This window comes from Lygodium microphyllum, chromosome 26, assembly GCF_053477565.2.
Source record: "Lygodium microphyllum isolate KBCC chromosome 26, Lygodium_microphyllum_v1.1.10, whole genome shotgun sequence".
Taxonomy (NCBI): Eukaryota; Viridiplantae; Streptophyta; class Polypodiopsida; order Schizaeales; family Lygodiaceae; genus Lygodium; species Lygodium microphyllum.
In genome coordinates, this window is record NC_141160.1 from 74,978,860 (window position 1) to 74,993,665 (window position 14,806).

Consider the following 14,806-nt stretch of genomic DNA (forward strand, 5'->3'; position numbering starts at 1 on the left):
TGTTTACACTAAGGATGCAAAAGATCTATTTGATGCTTCTCTTTATCAATAGGGTGTTGGTTGTTTATTGTATTTGTGTAATACACAGCCAAATATTCACCTTGGGACATTGGCAAGCAAAAATGTATCTTTCGTTATCTCAAAGGCACTCAAACATTGGGCCTTTTTTATCCTAAAGGCACTTCCCTTTGCTTGCATGCTTTCACACACAATGTTTGGGCTGGTTGTTTTGACACGAGAATGTCCACTGGTGGTAATTGTTTCATGCTTGGTGATTCATGCATTTCTTGGTTGAGCAAGAAGCAGCCTATAGTGGCCACATCTAGCTATGAAGCTGAGTACATGGCAGCATTTACAACTACATAACAATGTATATGGCTCAAATGCCTTTTGATCGATCTTAGTGTGGGACAGCAGTCATCCACTCCTATCTATACTGATAACCAAAGTGCCATGGCAGTTTTGAGAAGTCCACCTTATCATACTCGCACTAAGCACATTGAGGTGCATTATCATTATGTGAGAGAGAGGCTCCATGCAAGGGAGATAAACTTGGTTTATGTCCTTACACAAGACAACTTGGAAGATATGTTTACAAAAGCTCTCTAGAGCGAAGTTTGAAGCCTTAATCAAGGCTCTAGGCTTGATATCATTTGGGGATCGATCTGCCTATTCCCTATATACGTTCACATCATTCACTCGAGGGGGGTTTGTTACATTTATCACGTCCCTCCTAAGTTCTGGTGTGAACGCTCCCTTATCCACAAGCACTTTTCACCTTTTAGCTAGAGAAAGGTTTTTCTTGGTGTAAACACCCGTCAGTGGGTGTGGTACTTAGTACCTTAGAAATTATACTTTCAAATTATTCTCACATAATGGATGCAACATTCCAACACTCTATTCTCTCTTGTTGTTCACTTGTTCACTCTGTGTGTGTGTGTGTGTTCACACCTACTGCCAAACCCTAATCTAACATTTTCACGGTATCTACGATGAGCAAGAAGTATGTGCCAAGCAAACAAAATGCTCCATACAGCTCGAATTGGATTGATGACTCTGTCAACCCTCCGCTTCTCTTCATCAATCTTCTTCGTCTTAACGAATTTCTGCAAAGAGGGTTGTGTGACATTTTGAAGACATCCTCTCACACTCCCTCTTCTAAGCATCAATGCTTCAAGCTCTCTCTCACACACACTTTCTCCTCCTAGAGTATCAAGCTCCCCCCTCCCAAAAAAAAAGAAAATATATAAGGCCTTTCTCAAGCCTCTCTCTCTCTCTCTCTCTCTCTCTCTCTCTCTCTCTCTCTCTCTCTCTCTCTCTCTCTCTCTAGGATGGAGTGGGGGTTCTGGGCTCTCTCTCTCTTCCCCCACCTCCCCCCTAAAAAAAGGGCCTCAACCTCAGTCTGTAGAAGATTTGTTGTCATTTGCCAATGTAATTGGGTCTATTAAGCTTTACTCTACAAAAGCAGGTTATGGAATGCACAGGCAAAAGCCATGCCACTTTGGCAGAAGATACCTGATTCAATCTTGACTTAGAACCATACAACTCTTCCTAGTCAAGCATGGTGCACTAGAAAAAAACTGGAGGCTTTGGCACATCAAAGACAGAAATACAGTACAAGTTGCCACCATTTATTATACATGTAGCAACAGCAAGAAAAATCAATATGAGGAAGCCTACCAGTACACCCTTTCTGACATTTCCCAAAGGCCCTCTATATTTGGCATAATCTACAATATAAAACAGAAAAGGATCAGTGTTTTCCCTGCTCCTAACCAGCATCATGACTCAGCCAAAACAATTGTTGTTGAATATTTGAATGACAACTTAATATCATGAAACAGATCACAGAGGTTGGGATTATTTACTTAAGAATGATCTATGCATAAAACCAGTTCCGTGTGTTTCTGTAACAAAAACACTTCTATAACCAACAAGCCCCCTGCAAGAATGTCAACATAGTTAATTCTGGGCTTAAAAGAGGTAAATTGACAGAAAACTCCATGGAATGGAAGTTAAAGAACAAACCGTGAAGGGCAAGTGAAACAGAGTTTTGTTCTACCCACAGCATCTCCACAAGGACCCATGTCAATCAGCTCACCACGCCTGTGAGACATGCTTTCTATGATAGCTCCCGTGTGCTCATCATTCACCTGTAGCTCAGTGATGAACAGATGTTAAGAGTTTCTGTGTATTGACCACCAGCACATAGCACTTTACATAACAGAAGTCACCTCAATAACAACTTCCTCAATGGGTTCAAGTTTAGTGCCCTTCTCAATCCTGTACCTGCACATCAACATTCTCCAAACATTGCCATAGTTGCAACATACCTCTAACTTCAATCAATCACTCAGTTAAAACATCCCATACAAAAGTGGAGCCAAGATCCCCATGCAACACGTGGTTATCTGAATGCATGAATATATAGCATGCGTGTGTACAAGAAGAGTGAACACATGAATATATAGCATGTGTGCATACAACAAGAGTGAACTGAAGATAATATCGGTATATGTGCACACACATTTGCACATGATTGTATAGTATGAAAGGCACGATACAGTGCAGTAAGATTAGATATGGTACTAAATAGTACCTTAAGATTTTAAAGGTGCGGTATGATAAAAATATGTTACTCTCCCCTAAAAGCTACTTAAAACCTGATTGTTTTAACACGAAAAAGGTAGAGAAGTTCTCTGTCAAACAGCATATTTCCATGAAAGAATCATATTAGTAAAAAAAGCATTTAACTCATCCTAGAGTGCAAATCAGACCGGAAAAAAAGTATCCGTTCTATTGGTACCATATGGTACTGGTATATATAGTATGATACCTATGGTACAGTATAATATGAACCCTTTCATACATTGTACTAGTGCAACTATCCATGCATACTAATCTTTTTGTGAAACCACTATTGTGTGTGAACGCATTCATAAAGATTGCTGAAATTTAAGAATAACAAGGCGTACAAGAGGCTCTCCAGCCAACATGCAAAAGCCATATTGACCGTTGTGAAAAACATGAGACGAGGCTTTCTGGCCAACATGCAAAAGTCATATTTACCATTGTAAAAAACAAAAGACAGAAGTGTGACAGCAAGAAAGAAAAAACTTGTTGAAGCACTTGAACAGTAAGAGTATCCTACACCATCACACACAACTACTGAATGAAGTCATGCAAATAATGTCTACCCCTAGAACAGCCGCGTTGCAGAGGACAATCCCTACTGATATCATAGGAGTTATCTGCAACAAAAATAAGCCTCTAATACAACCAATATGACTATGGGTTTTATCATAACACAACCCAAAAAGAAGGGGGGGGGGGGGGAGTTGTATCCTTTCTAATATTTTCCATATTTAATTATTTTTTTAAATCGTTTCCTTTGCACTTACTGTCAAAAGTGGATGCAGCAATGGAAGCATAAACAGATGCTGAAATAAACTGCTGAACACAAGGCAGAAGAGAAAAACACTGAAGAATACTGCAAAGAAAGAACTCAAAAGAATGCTCGGAAAATAAAATCCATTTACCAAACACAAGATAATCATGTACAACAGTGAGCCACTGGCTGCATGGACATTGGCACCGGCTCCCTCTCTCTCCAATAGCACCTCAAGTGATGAATGAATGAGACTAAGGAGGGAGCCTAAAATATATAGGCCAAAATAATGCCATAAATGGCAGCAGGTTTGCCAGCATTAAATTCACAAATACTCATCACTGAGATTACCACCATAAAATGCCTAAAATACCTAGTAATGTTACGCATAGCCCAAACTTATACATGAGCTGACTAGATTGCTAACACCATCTCCCATATCATGGGTGATCTGATACAATACAATGATTCAATGATAATAACTCATCATAGGCCATACAACAAAGACCACCAAAATAGGACCATGGATACCCGAGCTATGGGTGATCAAGCCACCACCAAGATGCCTCGGAGAGAACCAGAGTGTCAATGTTGACCGTACCAAATCCTGAAAATAGAGAAGAATCATAATAGATCTCTTTGTCTAGCAACAATGTCTCATAGTAGCATATAAGACCATTCTATCAAAAATGCCTATGAACATACGTGACCATGGATTCTCCGAAATCGGCCAAACTGCCAAAGTGTCCCCTCAAGTGAGCTCAAACCAAGAGCTAATCCCATTCTCCATCGAGTAACAGCCCATCTGGACATCAATCCCAACTCCAAGATTTCAAAACCTGCCACACTTCGGTCGTTACATCAAGGAAGCCCCTCTTTGGAACGTATACACCCGTACATCTATATAGATGAGGCTCATCGGCCCCACTTGACCATCCTCTCACACTCCCTCTCTAGCACCGGAGAGTCATGAAGAATAACCACATCACTTGCACTAGAAAGTAGTAGGGGCTGCGAAGCCCTTCCCTCGATCTAAAGAAGATGACCCTTGCCATGCCTTGGCCTTGGCCAGAGGATCCAAGTTAGAGTCGAAGGAGACATATGGCCCAATGGAGTCGTCTCTATCCTGCTTTTGCTTATTCTCCTTCTTCTTCTTCCTCGTAACCACTAACTCTTTGCGATCCTTCTACAAAATGTCCCATCTTCCCACAATGATAACAACTGTCCTTCGACTTCTTCTTCCTCTCACCCCTCTCTGAAGCTATAAAGACCTCACTAGAGCCACCAAACTACAATGAAAGTTTCCCCCGTAACCGAAGATATCTCATGGTCAAGGAACATCAAGGACATATGTAGAAAACTTACAGGTGTCGATGACATCTGAGCCTGCAAAGCATTGGCTACTCCATCAAACTCCATAGGGAGCTTGTAGAGCACAATCCCCACAAGATGAGCCTCTAGAAGGGCAAAAAACATGTGTAAAAGCTAATCTCATAGCTATATGACAAGAAGTAAGAATGACTGAATAGTATCCTTTCAATGAAAACTTCATCTATTGAAACTCTCCATAAGGGTAACATCACGCATAGGCGAAGGAGTCTCGTACAACATCTGAAGCTTTGCCCAAGTTGCTGGAGCACATTGTCGAAAGGACTTCTTTAGAGATACAACAAAAAAGAGCAAAATAAGCACAGGCATCATTAGTATCCCGTGTGAGCATAGCTTCTTCATAATTGTCCTCATCAAAATCAGCTAGAAGAGGAGTAGGATACTCAAGACACTAGCAAACTCCAAACACAATGTACCATAACCACTTCTGCACAAACCATGCTTTCATAACAACACTCCAAGTCAGATAATCACGGCCATGTAATTTTTCATAAGTAGAACAGCAAGGAAGGGCCATCTAGAGAGGATAGAAAGAGAAAATAAAGGAAAGAAGAGGAAAGAGAGATTAGAACCAAATCAACAACACAAATTGCACTAAACAAAATTCATCACACGTTGTGTGCACAAGCTAATCACAAAAACACAATGCTGAAATCACAAAAATCTACAGCAACTTAGCCAAAAGAAGTTGCCCAGCAATGTATCAACAGCAAATGCTGAAAATGCAAGTATGTTGAGCAAAAGACAGCAGTTGCCAACAGTTCAAGAGCTGCTTGGGGCAACACATGGAAAGCAGACTGAAAACACAGCTGTAGGAGTACAAACACAAATGGTGATTCATTAAATGCAGAAAACACACATCTAAAGGACTGTAAACAGCACGATTTGCAGCAAGAATGGATCGCCTGGATAGCAGAGGGCAAAGGACCTGTAATCAACAAAACATAGCATGAGGAGCAGAGATCCTGAAATCTGATACCATGTCATAAGAGGATGCAGCAATGTAAGCATAAACAAATGCTGAAATAAACTGTTGAACAAGGCAAAAGAGAAAAACATATAAGAACATTGCAAAGAAGAGAACTTAGAAGAATGTTGGAGGAATGGAATCCATATACCAAACACCATACAGCCGCGTACAACAGTGAGTCACTAGCCGCATGGGCATTGGCATCGGCTCCCTCTCTCCAACAAAACTCAAGTGATGAATGAGAGACTGAGGAGGGATACCATAATATATAGACCAAAATAATGCCATAAATGGCAACAAGTCGGCTGGCATTCAATGCTGGTCGGCCAACATAAAATACCTAAATAGTCACTAAGGCAACCACCATAAAATGCTCAAAATACCTAGTAATGCTAGATATAGCCAAAACTCACCAATGAGCTAACTTGATTACTAACAGTTATTAAATGTAAAGAAAAATGAAAACTAGCCACTAATGAGTGGTCACAAGTTATGGTGAATGCACATATATTTGCATAGAAAACTCGTATGAAGATCTCATCAATGTTTTATAATGTACTCATAAAGCGCTTCCATATTACACTATATTGAAGGGTTCCTGTTGGGATGTAAAGGTCCTTTATTCACCTCCGTGTATTTTACATGTGTATTGTTATGTTGTACATGTGAATGCACCCTTACGGGCCCCAAGTATAAATACATTTTATTCTTTGTGTACCAACACATTGTTGGTACACCCAAATCAGTTCGTCACTCTTACTCTCACTCTCACTCACCTGCTCACTTCCTCTGCTGCAAATCTTCATGCTTCCGCCACCCGCGCACTCCAACAACTGGTATCAGAGCTTCGGCTAAGGTGTGCGCGCTTCCCGGAGCCCGTGTGAGACATTGCCAGTGTTTCGCTCGCAAGAAATCAGCAAGTCGTCATCTCTGTTGGTCAAGCGAGAGCACCCGAGAAACAGGCGACAGTGCTGTAGGCTCGTTTTTGCTCAGTCTGCAACCAGACAGGTCAAGCACAGCCATTCAAGGTCAGCACAGGTCAGGTCGTCACTGTTCTCAGCCACGTTTCTATTCAAGACAGCCAGGCGACAGCTCGTGCAGCGGGCAACAGGTCAGTTCGTCACTTCTCCAACAAGCGACAGCTCGTGCAGCAGGCGACAGGTCAGTTCGTCACTTTCTGACCAGGCGACAGTCAGCGATAGGCTGCATGGCATCAGACGACAGCGACAGGCTGCGTGGCATCAGGCGACGGGCTGACAGGCAGGCGCAAGGTCAACAGCTGCAGATTCGTCACATTTTCTTCCAGAAATTTTTTAAATTTTTCTAAGGTTTACTACAAGCAGCCCCTTTGCCACTGACGGGAGTTCGCGCGCGCAAGCACAGTTCTCAGATTTGGGCAAATTTGAGCCTCGAAATTTGGGGCTTTTCCCAGATTTGATGCTGTTTATGCTTGACGGTGACATCTATGTCAGAAATTGCAGACATTGTGCGCATTGACCTCAATTAAATTGGGGATTTTTCCAAATTTGTTGAAATTTTGCTCATCCGAGTAAAATTTCTTGGCATTGGACCAAGAAAAATTGGGGCTTTTCATGTATTGATGTAATTTTGCTCAGCTGAGTCAGTTTGGCTGACATTTGCGCACATTTGGACCTGGAAATTTGGGATTTTGTGCAGAATTTGATAAATTTCTGCATTATTTGCCTGTGCAATGGCTTGTTTATGTAAAAACAGCAGAGGATTATTGCTGGTTATGCAAGAACAGCAGTGTATTTGCTGATTTAGCTTGTGCTCTTGCAGTTCAGTGCATTTACACTTATACTTGTGATAAAAATGGCTGCAACTTCTTCCAGTTCTGACATTAAAAGTTTGATGGAAATCAAGCGATTTGATGGTCAGGGCTTTGATCTTTGGAAAGATCGTATGCAGGGCATACTGTTCTTAAAGGATTGTGAGGATGCTTTGCAAAAGGATAAACCCACACAAATGTCTGAGGCGGATTGGGCCAAAGTCAATAAAAAAGCTGTGGCTTATATAAAGATGGGTGTCACTGATAACATTTTGACTGACATTAAGGGTTTAGGCACTGGTCATGCAATATGGGAGAAGTTGAAAACTACCTATGAGATCACCACACCTGTTAATCAGGTGCATTTAATGCGCAAGTTGGTGAATATGCGGCTGGATGAGTCCAAGCCTGCAGCTGAGCACTTGAGTGCATTTACTGGCATTTTAAATCAGCTCAAGGATGCAAGTTTGGATTTTGATGATAAGTTGAGGGCGATCTTTTTTATCATGACATTGCCTGACTCTTGGGAGAATTTGGTTGTTTCTCTCAGTAATAACCTTAGTCTCACATATGATGGTGTGAGGGGTTCGATCTTGAATGAAGAAATTAGACGTAAGTCTAGTGGAGAAGGCAGCAACTCAGCTTATAATGTTAGAGACAGGGCTGAAAAGAAAAGTGCAAATGCTGGACAGAGAAGCAGGAGCAAGAGCAAAGGAAAAGAAAAGAGTGATGTTACATGCTATCAGTGTGGTCGGAAGGGCCACGAGCAGTCTAATTGCAGGTATTACAAGAAGGAACAAGAGAGAAAGAAGAATGCAAGAGACAAAAAGAAGAAAGAGGAAAAGACAGATGCGTCTGAGGCAACCAAAGGCCAGGAAAAGGCCAATGTGGCCTCCAGTGTTGTCATAGAGGAGCTCTCAAATATAGAGGCTAATGTATTATGTGCAATGGATTATGATGCCCTTGTATGTCACATGCACGATATGCAAATCACCAAGGCTGATGTGATTGATACACTTTTGTCACTTGATGATGGCGTTACTCAGACTTGGATTGTAGACTCTGGTGCCTCTTTCCATGTGACTCCATGCTTGGAGTGCTTTGCTACTTTTGATGCAGGCTATTATGGCAAGGTTTACCTTGGAAATAATCATGCTTGCAGCATTGATGGGATTGGCACCATACACTTGTCTTTGGATAATGGACAAGAACTTGTGTTGAAAGATGTCAGATATGTGTCTGGCATCAAGAAGAGTTTACTATCTGTTGGACAGCTTGACTTGCATGGTTACACCACACTGTTTGGTGGTGGTTTGTGGAAATTAAAAAGGGGTTCCATGCTGATTGCTAAAGGAACCAAGAAGGGCACTTTGTATTGTCTGCACTGTAAAGCTTTGAATGGCAAGTTTCTTGCAGTTGCTGAAATTGGCTGTCATTTGGAGTTATGGCATAAGAGATTAGGCCATATGAGCCAAAAAGGACTTGATGTCCTTACCTCTTTGAAGAGGGTTGATGGAAAAGGCTCTAAACTTCATTTTTGTAATGACTGTCAGTTTGGAAAGCAAATGAAAAATTCCTTTTACTCTGGTGTCTCCCGTAAGTCAAATGTCTTGGACTTAGTGCATTCTGATGTATGTAGCATGCCTATGAAATCATTGGGTGGTGTTGCATACTTTGCCTCTTTTATTGATGATTGTTCCAGGAAGATTTGGGTTTATTTGTTGAAAAAGAAAAGTGAAGTGTTTATTGTTTTTAAAACTTTTCATGCATTTGTGACCACTCAAACAGGTAGAAAGTTGAAATGCTTGAGAACTGATAATGGGGGTGAGTTCACATCTAATGAGTTTAAGTCCTTTTGTGAATTGCATGGAATCAAGAGGGAGCTTACAGCCCCTTACAGCCCTTCTTCAACTGGTATGGCTGAAAGATACAATAGGACTCTATGTGAGAGAGTGCAGTGCATGCTATCCACTGCTAATCTCCCTCATGAATTTTGGGGAGAGGCACTTAAAACCATGGTTCACATTTGCAACCGCTCTCCAAACAGGTCCTTAAATAATGGCATCCCTGAGGAGGTTTGGTCTGGCAAACCGGCCTCATATGACCATTTACGAATATTTGGCTATGATGCTTTTGTGCATGTTAGAAATGAGCTAAGGAATAAACTTGACCCGAAATCCACCAAAGGCATTTTCATGGGCTATGGTGATGAGGGTGAATTTGGCTATAGAGTGTGGCTACCTCAATCTAAGAAAATTGTTCGCAGCCGTAATGTTGTGTTTAATGAGGCAAAGTTGCTGAAAAGTACTTTAGCCTCTGATGAAGACATGAAAAAGATCAAATTTCAGAATTTCCAGCCACCTATTACTTCAAATGATGAGCCTCATGGTGCTGTACCACAGGCTGAAACTGATGATCAGCCGGTTATCTTTGAGCCAAATGATGATGGACAACAAATACAAGCACAGGGAGGTCATGGACAGCAAGATAGACTTGCTGATTACGAAAATGCAGGTGCTGGAAATGAAAATGAAGGTGCTGTACAGCATGAACAACATGCTGAAAATGGCTTACAGCAGCCAATAAATGCTGAAAATAACATGCCTCCAGATGTAGATCCAATTCCTGAGAATGTAGTTCATTGGGTATGCAGGTCTACACACCTAAGAAGGCAGCCACATAGGTATGACCCCTCTTTGCATTATGTGATGCTTACTGATGAGGGTAAACCTCTGACATATAAAGAGGCTAAGTCATGCAAATTCAGCAATAAGTGGGAGCTAGCTATGCAGGAAGAGATTAAATCTCTGTATGCTAATGATACTTGGGATCTTGTGTCGTTGCCCAAAGGAAGAAAGCCTCTTCCAAACAAATGGGTTTACAAAGTAAAGACAGTTGATGGGAAACCTAAGTACAAGGCAAGATTGGTTGCCAAAGGGTATGCACAAAAGGAAGGGATTGACTTCCAGGAGGTCTTTTCACTTGTCGTGAAGATGACCACACTACATGTGCTTTTTGCTCTCACTGCTGTATTGGATTTAGAGCTGTACCAAATGGATGTGAAAACAGCTTTTCTGCATGGTGACATTGATGAGGAGATCTACATGAAACAGCCCGAGGGTTTTGTAGTTCCTGGAAAAGAGCAGTTGGTGTGTAAACTAAAACGCAGCTTATATGGGCTGAAACAAGCACTACGGCAGTGGTACAAAAAGTTTGACAATTTTATGCTCTCTCATGGGTTTACACGCAGCCATGCAGATCATTGTTCGTATATGAAAAAGAATACAGATGGCAGCCCTATCATACTTGTTTTGTATGTGGATGATATGTTGCTAGCTGGGAAGAGAAAGACTAGCTTGGATGCTCTCAAAGATCAGCTGAAATCAGCTTTTTCCATGAAAGATTTGGGGAATGCAGAGCATATATTGAGCATGAGGATTTGTAGGGATAGAACACAGAAATTGTTGTTCTTATCTCAAGAAAAGTACATTGAAAAGGTACTGGACAGATTTCACATGGCTGAAGGTAAGCCTCTCGGAGTACCCTTACCTCCATGCCTTAAGCTTAGTAAAGCCAACAGCCCAAAAGAAGACATGGAAGCCAATGCTATGAAGGAAGTCCCTTATGCATCAGCTTGTGGCTCTCTTATGTATGCTATGGTGGCTACTCGTCCAGACATTGCTCATGCAATGGGAGTTGTTACCAGGTTTATGTCAAATCCTGGCAAACCACATTGGAGGCTGTCAAGTGTATTCTTAGATATCTGAAGGGTACACAAAGAAAGTGTATTTGCTATGGGCAGGGTGCAGTTAATCTGCAGGGTTATTGTGATGCAGACATGGCAGGTGACTTAGACACTCGCAGGTCCACTAGCGGGTATGTCTTTACAATTGCTGGAGGGGCCGTCTCTTGGTGCTCCAGGTTGCAAAACATCGTAGCACTGAGTACTACTAAAGTTGAATACATATCAGCTACTGAAGCGCCTAAGGAAGCTATATGGTTGAGCAAACTCGCAGAGGATCTCGGCATGTCTATGAGTACTCCAGTGTTGGGATGTGATAGCCAGAGTGCTATGTATCTGGCTAAGAATGCCATATATCATTCACACACAAAGCATATTGATGTGCGATATCACTTTATCAGACAGATTCTGGAAGATGGTTTAATCACATTGACCAAGATCAAAACACAGGACAACCCTGCATATGTTCTCACTAAAAGTCTAAGCAAGGCTCAGCATGAGCATTGCATATGACTACTGGGAGTTGGTTAAAAGTTCACTCCAAACTTTAAGTGGGAGGTTGTTGGGATGTAAAGGTTCTTTATTCACCTCCGTGTATTTTACACGTGTATTGTTATGTTGTACATGTGAATGCACCCTTACGGCCCTAAGTATAAATACATTTTATTCTTTGTGTACCAACACATTGTTGGTACACCCAAATCAGTTCGTCACTCTTACTCTCACTCTCACTCACCTGCTCACTTCCTCTGCTGCAAATCTTCACGCTTCCACTACCCGCGCACTCCAACAGTTCCTAAATTTAAGGAAATCCCAAAATTTTAGGAGCCTCAGATTGATTTTAAAAAGCTAATCCTAAAAAAATTGGATAAGATTTTAAAAATAGCAAGTCTTGTGTTCAAGCAGTGCTTACTAAATTTAGTTGTTTCTATTTTTTACAACACTCAATCCAAAAATAAAGCCCATAGAGAAGAGAGAAGTGTCAAGATACTTATCACACAAGCTTTGAAGTGCCCTACCACTTACCACACCTCATGACATGTGGTTGGACACTTGTCTTGTGTTACTCTACTTTTCCTTTTTACACAAGCTCTTCCTTTTCTCCTATAAACAACACTCATTTTTCCTCATTCTACGTCAATTTTATTGGCTATAAACTCTTCTACGATGGCTGAAGATAGCCTAAAGTTGGCCCCATCCATCTACATCATCATCTTCCACTACTTCATTGTCCAATACATCCACATTCTCTCTTGTTTCAATGTTATTTTACAAGACAGTAGACCTGTAAATTCATTAAAGCCCCTTCTCGAGCTCTTTTTCCATTTCAACAAGAAGAAGCAAGCCATATCGATGTATTGTTATTCATCAGTGAAAAAATGCTAATTTTTCCTCTTTCTTTCTCATCTTATAAAGAAATCGATTATTTTTATTGCATTGTAAGTGACACATGTGTACATGTACATCTTTACATAAACTTGTGAGAGTGAGAACAACTTCTCCATGCTCTCTGGTTAATTATAACTGAGCTCTTCCCTAAAGGACTTGGGTTGAGCAAAAATGTATTCCTTCACCAAGGGCCACAAGGGGGAAAAGCAAATATTAGTTACCCATCTCCAACCCTTGTGGTAGCCTAGCTCATACTCCACCGTACCTAAATGTGGATGAGGTTGGAATGTCCCATCTTCACCACTCATTGATACCTCCTCTTTGGCATTGAAGAGTTGTGAGGAATGACAACAATACTAGGAATAGAAGACTGATTTCGTGGTCACTATGGCCCAAACCATATGATTGGAATTTGTATCTGAGCTTAAGGATGATGAAGAGTCGATAAAATCCTTACGTTTTTCTCCTACTGCAGCAATGTTGCTAGCTTCTTCCAAGAGATACCCCCCTCTCAGAACAAAAGCAGCATTGCTATCTCCTCCTCCTCCCCCTCCTACATCATGTCACCATTGTTTGAAGCAACGAATGTATCGATCATGGATGTTGTCACACCAAGATGGCAATCTCCATTGTAACTTCACTGCATACTTACCCTCCAATTCTAAGGAGGTTATATGCTCAAAATTAACTAGACTCGATGACATTAGAGCTCATAAGACATTGGCCACACCATCATAAAGCGAGTCATGAATTTGGGTCACTTAAAGAATGGATGAGTGCATATGAACAAGAAGTGAGAATGGTTCAACTTGACATAGAAAAAGCTTATGAATCTCAAGGTAACCGCGAAACATTTCACCCTAAGATATTCCACCCTTGAAGTGTTGTGCTCCACTTCAAAAAGTCACCTTTGAGAAGGTCCCAAGTGAAACGCCAACAAAAAATCAAGTAATAGATCTTGCACCATCTTTGAAACGAGGCACGGAGATATTCCAAAAAGATATGAGAGAACAAGCTATGTCAAAGATGATAAATCCAAGAGATGGAGGCAAAAGACATATAACATACGTAGATGTCTTGCCTACTATGGCATGAGGCTACTACCATTGCCTCTTAAAATGATTTGCTCTTTAAGCATTCTCAAGGCGATTCACTCATCACATTCTATCATAGAGAAATTGACATTCCTCCAACATAACCCTATGATGAATCTTGTAGATGGTAGGAGAGCCAGGCTAACACCAATACACAGACAACAAACTCTCATATTCCCATCTTTGAGCAAGATGACCCCAAGTTCAAAAAGTACCTCCTATCCCTAATGGGCCCATGGCTTGGCCTTTTACAATCGCCTTGCATACTCGCCCCATTTTACTAGACTCACTTGCTTCTTGCAAAACAAAAGAAGAGTCAACGTGGTGAATTATGTACTAGGACTTACCTCATTGATTCTAAACATCCACGACTTCTTTGTCTCCACCCATCACATTTATGTAGCCCCAATACATGCATACCCTGCCTTCACAATTAGTAGATGCATCCTTGCTCATTACACTCCCTCTTAGATACTTCATCACCATCACTACCATCAAACTCCAAACATATCGAGGCTACTTAGATGAGATATACCACCATGTCATGATGCTAGATCCATAAGCACCCTTTGAGACCCTCGCCACAACTTGCCGACTAGCTCTACCTTGCAACTACAAACATTGTTTCCTATACCCCCAGTCGCTCAAAAATGCCAGCCCATGGTACTGTGCCTCAAAAACAAGGAAAGACAAGGAGTGTCGTGAGACTAAGGCAAGTCTCATCCAAGAGATAGCCTTCACACCAACAGGCATACACTCCTTTTTTGGTGAACTATACACCACAAAAAAAAGCATATCTCATGTGCCTCAAGCAACAAATAAATGAGTTATTCTTAGGTTAAGACTACAAGGAAGCTTGAAGAAGCGAGACCCCATCCTCCCACACCACAACATTCTTATGCATCTCTCTTATACCTCATACCACACTAAGAGCTCCATCCCACACAATGATCTCTCTTTGGAATGGCCCACTAGTAGGTCACACGACAAGAACCATGCTGAGAGATCACAAAATCATTATGGATTGTTGATCGATTGTTGGGAA

General features: G+C 41.3%; 1 protein-coding gene across 2 annotated transcripts in view; it reads right to left on the reverse strand.

The window, feature by feature from the left end:
- Positions 1-14,806, reverse strand: part of EMB2785 (elongation factor family protein) — a 64,203-nt gene that overhangs the window by 13,814 nt on the left and 35,583 nt on the right. For both annotated transcript variants that reach the window (XM_087667763.1, XM_087667764.1), the window contains exons 11-14: positions 2,235-2,289; positions 2,029-2,153; positions 1,869-1,942; positions 1,681-1,730 (exon numbers count right to left, since the gene is read on the reverse strand). In XM_087667763.1, coding sequence (XP_087523889.1) covers positions 1,681-1,730; positions 1,869-1,942; positions 2,029-2,153; positions 2,235-2,289 — 304 coding nt within the window. The remainder of the gene's footprint in view (positions 1-1,680; positions 1,731-1,868; positions 1,943-2,028; positions 2,154-2,234; positions 2,290-14,806) is intronic.